Genomic DNA, 9,307 nt, shown 5'->3' with positions numbered 1-9,307 from the left:
TCCTGGGTTCCAGTCCCAGCTCTATTGCTAACTCACTGTGCAACTATGGGTCAGTCCCTTCCTTTCCCCCTGCCTCAGTTTCCCCAGTCTGTACGGTGGGGGGATGATAGTGCCCCCCAGGGCAGTGGGGTGTGGGGAGGTGAGCTGGTTGTGAGGCACCACTGCTTTGAGACCCTTTTAGCGGAAGACCCCACAGAGCCATAGAATTTAAGGCCAGACAGGATCATTGGCCTGGATATCACAGGCTACCAGCGCCACCCAGCACCCAGACACTAAACCCGATCAGCATGGATGGGTGGGTGGCGTCACCCCCGCCTCTAACGGCCCTGGACCCCAGGACCTCCTGGGGATGCAATCGGACCCTCGGGGTAAAAACTGACCACTGGGGTCTGTTCACTTGTAAGCCAGGCACAGCGGCTGCTCCGCTCTCCCCCGGGGGGCTTGTTATCCTGCGCCGGTGGCCCCATCTCAGACCTCTCCAGCCCAATTAATAGGAGCGTTCCTCTCCTCTCGTGCCCCAGCCCCACCCATGGTCCTCAGGCTCTCCCCCGCCAAGAGGGCCCATTGGACTGGCCCTTCCCAGAGTCCGAGACCTGCCAGCTTAGCTAAGCTGCAGCCTGTGGGTAGAAGGGGTTAAATATTGAGGCGGGGGGGTTGTTTAGGGGGGTAGGGGATCTCGGGGGCTGTGGAACTGTCCCCACCCCAAGGGGAATGGGTAGGAGCCCCATAGCTCCGTCCGGAAGCAGCCCTGGAGAACGAGAAGCGGGAGATCCGGGTAATTACAGCGGGTTGGGGTTGGCACTGCCTGTGAGGGGAGAGCGCCCCCTCCTGAGCCCCCCGCCCTGCTCCTTTGTACCACAGCACCCCCTAGTGCTGTGCTGGGGCATTGGGGTCAGAAGTAACTGTGTGGGGAGAGCGCCCCCTATTGATCCCCACTCCCTGCAGCACAGCGATCCTGGAGATGGGTCAGGGGCGGCTTATGGACCGACGGTGACCCACCCTCCCTGGTCTTTGGATGGCCCTGCTTGAGCCTGGCTGGGGGTACTGCTCGCTCCCCAGTGAATGTGGAATGGGGGGATCGGAGTATCCAGGAGCTCGTCAGTGTAATGAGAAAAACCCCAGGCCCCTTGGGGGACCCAGTGATCTGGCTCCCCTCCACCCCCCCCACCCCCCCGCCGGCAGGAGGGTCCCTTTGTCCTGGCAGGTCTCAGGCCCTCACCCCTGCGCTTGTTTGTTGTTTGCACCAGGCTGGCAGGATCACCGGGGTGCCCAGGGAGCAGCAGCGGGCGATGGGGGTGAGCTCGGGGCTGGAGCTGATCACCCTGCCTCACGGGCACCAGCTGCGCCTAGACCTGTTGGAAAGGTACCGGCCTGGGGGAGCAGGGTGTGGGGACAGAGGCTGCGGGATGAGGCGTGGCAGTGTTGAAATGCGGCTGCCTCTGGGGGAGCGCACGAGGGTGGCTAAATAGCTGCACGGCAGGATTTGCACTGGCAGGAGGAGGAGCTGGAGTCTAATTAAAGCCGCGGGGGAAAGTTAGAATAAAACATGGCTGGGTAAAGCCTTTACTGACCACAGCCTAGGGTAAGACTTCAGGGCTTGTCTACATGAACATTTAGTTTGCGGCAAGCTAGGGTGGGAGCCTACCTCCCCCCACCCTGCCTGTGCGCTCTGTCCCTGTGCACCCAGGTGACGTGCACTACCAGCTCGTGAATGCGCTTTGTTCTAGTGCTCTTTGAAACACGACTGGATCAACGCGCACTAACGAACTTCTAGTGGGCATCAGCAGGGATCGGGCGGGCCGGGCTACGCTTAGAACGCTGTGGCTGGAGCTGTGATGAAATTGCTCTAAGCTGACAGGAGAGAGTTTCTCCCGTCAGCACAGTTAATCCACCTCCACGAGAGGCGGTAGACTTCCCTCCCGTCCACATAGCGCTGGCTATGCTGGGGGCTAGGTCAACATAGCTGTGTCACTCAGGAGGGAGGAGAGTGGTTCACACCCTGAGTGCCATAGTTATACCACAACAGGTGTGTAGTGGAGACCAGATCTTAGAGCGTGGCCGGCTGGAGCAAGTTCCCACCCCCAGCGTGCTGCGAACGAAATGTTTGTTTGTGTAGACAAGCTCAGGGGCCTCATGAAAGATGGCAGAGCACCTCCTAGCACTGCGGTGTGGTACTGACTGCCAGGGGGAGAGCGCCCCCTCCTGAAACCCCCACTCCCCGCAGCACAGACCCCCCCAGAGCACCATGCTGGGGCATTGGGATCTGCACTGACTCCGGGCACGTCTACACTACACTCACAATGCGGACCCTCGTCACGGCAGAAGAGGTTTTTCCCATCGCTGTAGTAAAGCCACCCCTTCCCGTGGCAGTAACTAGGGCAATGGAAGAATCCTTCTGTCACCCTAGGGGTGTCTACACTGGGGCTTAGGGGTGTCTACACTGGGGCTTAGCTATGTCATTCGGCGGGAGGGCAGGGAAGTGAATTTCTCACACCCCTGAGCACTGTAGCTAGGTTGACCTATGTTTTAAGTGGAGACCAAACCTCAGTGGGGAGCGCTCCCCCTTCTGAGCCCCTCCCTATGTTATGCATGGGGGGGGTTCCCTTGCAGGTCTCCCATTTAACACACGACCAAGCCCGGACCTGCTTAGCTTGCCCCAGGTAACGTCCGCCTCCCTTGAGCAGCTACAGCCTGGGCTCCCCTGCATGCCCTGCTAGCGAGTGGTAAGGCTCAGCCCCTGCGGTGTCTCTGTCCCTTCCAGGCACCATCTCATTGCCCTGGGCATCGCTGTGGACATCCTGGGCTGCACGGGGGCCGTGGCGGAGCGAGCCGCCACCCTGCACAAGATCATCCAGCTGGCTGTGGAGCTAAAGGGCTCGGCCGGGGACCTGTTCGCTCTGTCGGCCGTGATGAAGGGCCTGCAGCTGCCCCAGGTGAGGGGCGGGCCGGGGGGTGATTAGCTCCTGTTCCCCATGGAGGCCGACATAGAGGGATGGTTCAGGCTGGCCCATAGAGAGGGGCGTATGGAATTGTCTCATCAAGGAATGGGCTGTGAGCCCTGAGGAACAGACTATGGGGAGCAGAACTGCCTTGGTCCCCCCTGGGGGGAGGTAATGTGTTCTAATGGACTAGGAGACCAGTGACCTTGGACAGGTCGCGTCTCCTCTCTGGGCCTCAGTTTCCCCTGCCCGCACTGTGTGTGTATACAGTGAGCTGTTCAGGGCAAGGACTGTCTATGGGTCTGTGCAGCGCCCAGCACACTGCGGGCCCCGATCTTGGTCACTTGGTCTGCGCAGCGCCTGGCGCAGTCGGGGGTCTTGAGTTGCTACAGCATAATGGGATCCAATAGGCCTTGATCTATCCCTAAGGAACGGGACTCCCATCCATCTGGCAAGTTGCCAGGGTCTGGTCAGGGGTGCTTGCCCAAGGCAGGGCACCCGCCGTAGCCCCCCAATATCTCACTCCTATCCCCGTGTCCCCACCACCACCCCACAGATTGCGCGGCTGGATCAGACGTGGCAGAAGCTGCGGCAGAGCCACACCGAGAGCGCCATCGCCTTCGAGAAGGACCTCAAGCCCTTCGTGAAACGCCTCCACCGGGGGGAAGGTGAGACGGGGCCCGCTGGGGGCCCTGGCCATGGACCTGAGAGGGGATGGAACAAGCTGGGGAGGGATCTGCCTCGGGGAGGAGGGGATGTGGGGGGAGCATCATGGGGGGTGAATCTCACGCCAGGAAGAGAGGGTTGCAGGGGATGGCTGACACCTGGAGAAGTAGGAATTAGGCTGGGGGGGGGGGGGGGGGGTAGCCTCACCTGGGCTTGTGTCCCACCAGCCTGGGCTGGATCACAGCCAGGCCCCCTCCCCTGCCTCTGTTGCCAAATGGTACAGGTCCCCTAAATGTGCTACTATTCCCCCCGTTCCCACAAATACCCTTTTATGCCCCTATGCCAGAGCCCTGGCCCAGTCCAGGAGGATGGCTGGCCCAGGGGTTAGCGTGCTGGCCTGAGACTTGGGAAAACCAGCTTCAATCCTCTGCTCCGCTCCAGAGTCCCTGTGGACAAATCACATAGTCCCTTTATGGCAGAAAGGGATCTAGGGGTTATAGTGGACCACAAGCTAAATATGAGTCAACAGTGTGATGCTGTTGCAAAAAAAGCAAACATGATTCTGGGATGTATTAACAGGTGTGTTGTGAGCAAGACATGAGAAGTCATTCTTCCGCTCTACTCTGCGCTGGTTAGGCCTCAACTGGAGTATTGTGTCCAGTTCTGGGCACCACATTTCAAGAAAGATGTGGAGAAATTGGAGAGGGTCCAGAGAAGAGCAACAAGAATGATTCAAGGTCTTGAGAACATGACCTATGAAGGAAGGCTGAAAGAATTGGGTTTGTTTAGTTTGGAAAAGAGAAGACTGAGAGGGGACATGATAGCAGTTTTCAGGTATCTAAAAGGGTGTCATAAGGAGGAGGGAGCAAACTTGTTCACCTTAGCCTCTGAGGATAGAACAAGAAGCAATGGGCTTAAACTGCAGCAAGGGAGGTCTAGGTTGGACATTAGGAAAAAGTTCCTAACTGTCAGGGTGCTTAAACACTGGAATAAATTGCCTAGGGAGGTTGTGGAATCTCCATCTCTGGAGATATTTAAGAGTAGGTTAGATAAATGTCTATCAGGGATGGTCTAGACAGTATTTGGTCCTGCCATGAGGGCAGGGGACTGGACTCGATGACCTCTCGAGGTCCCTTCCAGTCCTAGAATCTATGAATCTATGTGCCTCAGTTTCCCCCTCTGTACAATGTGGATGAGAGCCCGGCCTCTCTGGGGGTTGTGAGGATAAATGCATTAATGACAGTGAGGGGCCAGGGGGGTGGGTGCCAGCTCAGTACCTAAGATGGAGCGGACGTCTTTCTGTCCATGTCTCAAATGGGGTCTGAGCCTCTTCTCCCAGCAGCCTCTGCAGTAAGCCTCTGGGCTGGCTGTAGCTGCACCCTTTAGACCAGGGCTGCATTTCACCCTCCATGGCCAGTCCTCTTAATCTTATTACTCTAGCCCCAGCCTGCAACAGCAAAGCATCATTCAAGTAGGCAGGAGAGAATTAGACCCTCCCCAAGACATCCGACCCCATACAGTGTCCCATTGCAACTGACTACTGCCAGGTGTGACATGTGAGGGCTGGAAGCATCTACAATCATGGGGGAGGGCTGGGGGGGAGTCTGGTGCCCTTTTATCCGAGCCGCTTCCACTGTAGTTTCAGGGCAGATCGCTTCTGGGCCTGTTTGCCTGATGCATCAACCCCAGTGGCCAGACTTGCAGAGACCGAGGCCTGAGATAAAAGACCTACTGCTGCTGCTACTGGAGTCTTCTTCCAGCTCCAGCGGCCACGGTCTGCATGTTTGCTGCTCAAAGGATCTGGGTTGTCGGCAGATCGGGGTGGGCCAGATTTGTCTGGGCAGTAGTGCCTGGCCTACAAGGCACAGGTTGGATACGTGAGTGAGTACAGGCCCCTGCTTGAAGGTGGCTCTCTGACGCCTTGTCCCCGTGCTGCAGGGAACTCCTCCCAAGGAGAGGTCGCCGTCCCTCACCTCCTGCCTCTCATCAGCCTCATGGAAGGGGAGCAGCTCTGGGACGACCATGAGGAGAGCTGCGACCTCCTCCTACGCACGCTGGAGTCCGCCCGCTCCATCGCCACCAGCGCCGGGGCCTACAAAGCCACCGCAGAGGCTAAGCTCCAAGGTAGGGCTGCAGGGAGCTGTGTGGGTCAGGGGCTGGCTAAAGGGTTTCCAGAGCCTCATAGGAGTTGTAGTTCAGTTGCCTCATTATACTCCCCATTTTCTCTGGGCTGGGTTCCCCAGCTGGACTACATCTCCCATGATGCCCCCCTGACCTGGGACTCCCATGCTGCCATTGCTTCACTGCACCATGAAGCGATGCTGTGGTGCATCATGGGAGATGTAGTCCAATGAGGGAGCCCTGCCCCTAGAGGTGGTGGTGGATATGCAGCCACTGCACTCCGACTCCCACAAGGCACAGCCGAGGCAGATCCAAACAGTAATAGTCTCAAATCCAGCTTTCATGGAAATGGTTTGAGTAGCCCCAGTGTATGTGAAGCCAGTTCCTAGGACCCCGGCCTGCGATTACACAAACAGCGTAGGAAGGAACAAACCAGAGCCCCGGCCCTCCTGTACCTCTCAGCCCTTCCCTGGTATCTTCTCTCCTCTCCCTAGGCTTCCAAGCCACGCCGGAGCTCCTCGAAGCTTTCCAAACCGAGTTCGCGCTCCGCTTATTCTGGGGCAGCAAAGGAGCGGCAGCGGACCGGGCCGAGCGCTACAGGAAATTCGACGCCATCCTCACGGTGCTGTCCCAGAAACTAGAACCAGCGGGGAAAACGGAGCCCTGAGTTTCCTCCGCCACCACGGCACGGACCACGAACAATGGCTTGCAGCGCCAAGTCAGCACAGGACGGAGGAGCGACCGCGCCCCAGTGCCTGGAGATCTCTCCACGAGCCAGTGCCAGTAGCAGGATGAGGGAAAGGGAACTAGCCCCAGACCGAAAGCTTTCCAGGCCCCACCGCCGCAGAGGACGGGGGAGACAGATTTCCGCAGCTTACGCCAGTGCAGTGCCTTGCTGCTGGAGGCGGCTGCTCCGTGTACAGAAGCTTGCGGGAGTGGGAAGGATTGGTGGACCCATTGCACCCGCGAGCCTACGGCTTTTTAAATGCAAAATGCCACTGCAGCTCTAGCTTCCCCCGCCTCTTTGCCAACGTGGGAGGGTGTGAGCTGGTGAAAGGGAGCGGAGGAGCAGGGGGGATTTCCCCCCGCCAGCAGAGGAGAGGTGGCTGGAGCAATAAACCGAAGCCTTCCAGCTGGCTTGGAGAATTGCTGCAAAGGGTAGCGCCTGTCACTGGGGTGGCTGGAGGTTACGTGGGGGAGGCAGCTAGGGGCTGAGTTGCAGCCTGCGGGGACTGGTGCAGCAGGAGCAGGGCTAGAACTCCACGCCCTGCCCCCTTCCAATGACTATTGGAGACTTAGTGAAAAGTCTCTCTCCGCCCCTGCCCCCTTGTCCCCTGCCATGAGCAGGTTTTGTGCTGCCCTCAATGCATTCGGGGAGCTCCCCTGAGTCTGGGTGGCAGGGGGCTGTTATCTCTGCCCCAGGGATGAAGAATTGCCTAATGGTTACAGCAGGAGACCCCCTGGGTTCTGCAGCCAGTTCGGGCAGGAAGCAGGCCGCAGCAGCGGGAGCAGACGGGGTGCAGGCTAGGAGAGGCCGGCCAGGGGTTAGACTAGGATGCTCGGCTTCTGCTGTCAGCCGCGCTTTAACTAAAGCATCTTAGTGTCGTCCCCTCCCCCACCCCCTGGCCCCCGACCTCAGCCCAGGGCAGTGGGGAAGCGAAACCAGACAACGCACCCCCGAGGGGAACGGTCCGAGCCAGGCTGTCATGTTTCCTGCCCCCCCGCGTCTATGCTCACGTGAGGGGAACCAGCTGGAGTCGGTGCCCGTCCAATGCCCCAAGGAGCGGCTGGCCAGGAGGGTTATGGCCAGGAGAGCCTAAGGTGAGGAGTTAAATGAGGGTAGTTACAGCGAGGCTTAGCCCTGTGTGGACGCTCTGAACTCAGGCTCAGCCCTTGTCTATGGGGGAAGCTGGACCACTCGAAGCGAGGGTGGGAATTTAAGCCCCCTGCTCTGAATAAGCCAATGTAAACTGCAGCTGAGCTAAACTGCTATTCCATTCGTGGAGGCCCCCCTCTCTTCCCCACAACCACGGTGGAGTAAGAAGGGGGGTGGTTGGAGACAGCACAAGCATGACTAGGCCCCTGCTCCAGCAGAAAAAAAGCAGTTTAAATGTTGCCTCTAACATGGAAGTAAAAGTACCATGTCCCTTATGGGGAAACCAAGACAGGCCTATGGTCACATAGCAAAATCATAGACTATCAGGGTTGGAAGGGACCTCAGGAGGTCACCTAGTCCAAGCCCCTGCTCAAAGCAGGACCAATCCCAAGACCCCCAAATGGATCCCTCAAGGATTGAACTCACAACCCTGGGCTTAGCAGGCCAATGCTCAAGCCGCTGAGCTATTCCTCCTCTCAATGGAAGGCAAACCTACTTGAGCCCAGGCCCCTCCCACAGCTAAGAATAGAACCCAGGAGTCCTGACTCCCAGTCCCGCTTCTCCCCTGTGCCTAGCACTGCTAACGGAACCCAGGAGTCCTGGTGGCCAATTCCCCCTACTCTAAACCCACTAGCACCCTGTGAGGCCACCTGTGTTCTAGTTGCAGGTCTGCCACTGTGCAGCTGGGGGATTGTCACTGCTGCTGTGCCTCAGTTTCCCCAAATAGACTCATAGACTTTAAGGTCAGAAGGGACCATTATGATCATCTAGTCTGACCTCCCGCATGATGCAGGCCACAAAAGCTGACCCTCCCACTCCTGGAATAATTCTCTCCCTTGACTCAGCTGTTGAAGTCCCCAAATCATGATTTGAAGACTTCAAGTTGCAGAGAATCCTCCAGCAAGCGACCCCTGCCCCATGCTGCGGAGGAAGGCGAAAAACCTCCAGGGCCTCTGCCAATCTACCCTGGAGGAAAATTCCTTCCCGACCCCAAATATGGCGATCAGCAGAACCCCGAGCATGCGGGCAAGATTCTCCAGCCAGACCCTCCTTGACCATTGTTACCAATTACCAGCGATGGCACTTTATTGACCTATTGACTAAAATCACATGAAAAACAGGGATGAGCGCTCCTTAGCTCTGTCCTCACTGCAAAACCAGGATGCATTTCTACTGCCGGCTAGCCCCACAAGGGGTTGTACATCACATTAGCAGGGGCACAGGTAATTTACCTCCACAGAGGTAGTCTAGAACAACCCTCTACCACCCCCTCCAAAACCAGGGCTGGCCTCAACTAGCTACATTGCGTTTAAAAACTTCCCAGACCACATCCCCAGCCGGGCCCTCCAGCACATTAGGAAAAAAAAGTGCCCTTAACTTGTGTTAGCCAACGCACTGATACACGGCTAAGTTCCAGTGAAGACTGGGCGTAGCCTCAAGGAAACCTTAAGCCGCTCCATAGTTTGTAACTGGACCTGCTAGTGCATGTGAAAACTACACCCTGCCTCGGCCACACTAGAGCGTCGTCCTCTTATGAGGAGAGGCTGAGGGAACTGGGATTGTTTAGTCTGCAGAAGAGAAGAATGAGGGGGGATTTGATAGCTGCTTTCAACTACCTGAAAGGGGGTTCCAAAGAGGATGGATCTAGACTGTTCTCAGTGGTAGCAGATGACAGAACAAGGAGTAATGGTCTCAAGTTGCAGTG

The 9,307-nt window shown here is 57.6% G+C and overlaps 1 protein-coding gene across 1 annotated transcript in view; it reads left to right on the top strand.

Moving 5' to 3' along the window:
* LOC112113551 (breast cancer anti-estrogen resistance protein 3-like) overlaps positions 1–6,565 on the top strand; it is a 10,149-nt gene extending 3,584 nt beyond the window's left edge. Inside the window, exons 5-9 of the mRNA XM_026658171.2 lie at positions 1,248–1,363; positions 2,762–2,933; positions 3,496–3,607; positions 5,544–5,729; positions 6,221–6,565. Of these exons, the coding sequence (XP_026513956.1) occupies positions 1,248–1,363; positions 2,762–2,933; positions 3,496–3,607; positions 5,544–5,729; positions 6,221–6,393 (759 nt within the window). The 3' untranslated portion in view covers positions 6,394–6,565. The remainder of the gene's footprint in view (positions 1–1,247; positions 1,364–2,761; positions 2,934–3,495; positions 3,608–5,543; positions 5,730–6,220) is intronic.
* Positions 6,566–9,307: the final 2,742 nt, after the last annotated feature.

The sequence above is a fragment of the Terrapene carolina genome, unplaced genomic scaffold (genome assembly GCF_002925995.2).
Source record: "Terrapene carolina triunguis isolate 2854851 unplaced genomic scaffold, T_m_triunguis-2.0 Scaffold404, whole genome shotgun sequence".
In the NCBI taxonomy this organism is placed as follows: domain Eukaryota; kingdom Metazoa; phylum Chordata; order Testudines; family Emydidae; genus Terrapene; species Terrapene triunguis.
The sequence above is the reverse complement of the archived record's forward strand: the minus strand, read 5'-3'. Positions and strand labels throughout refer to the sequence as shown.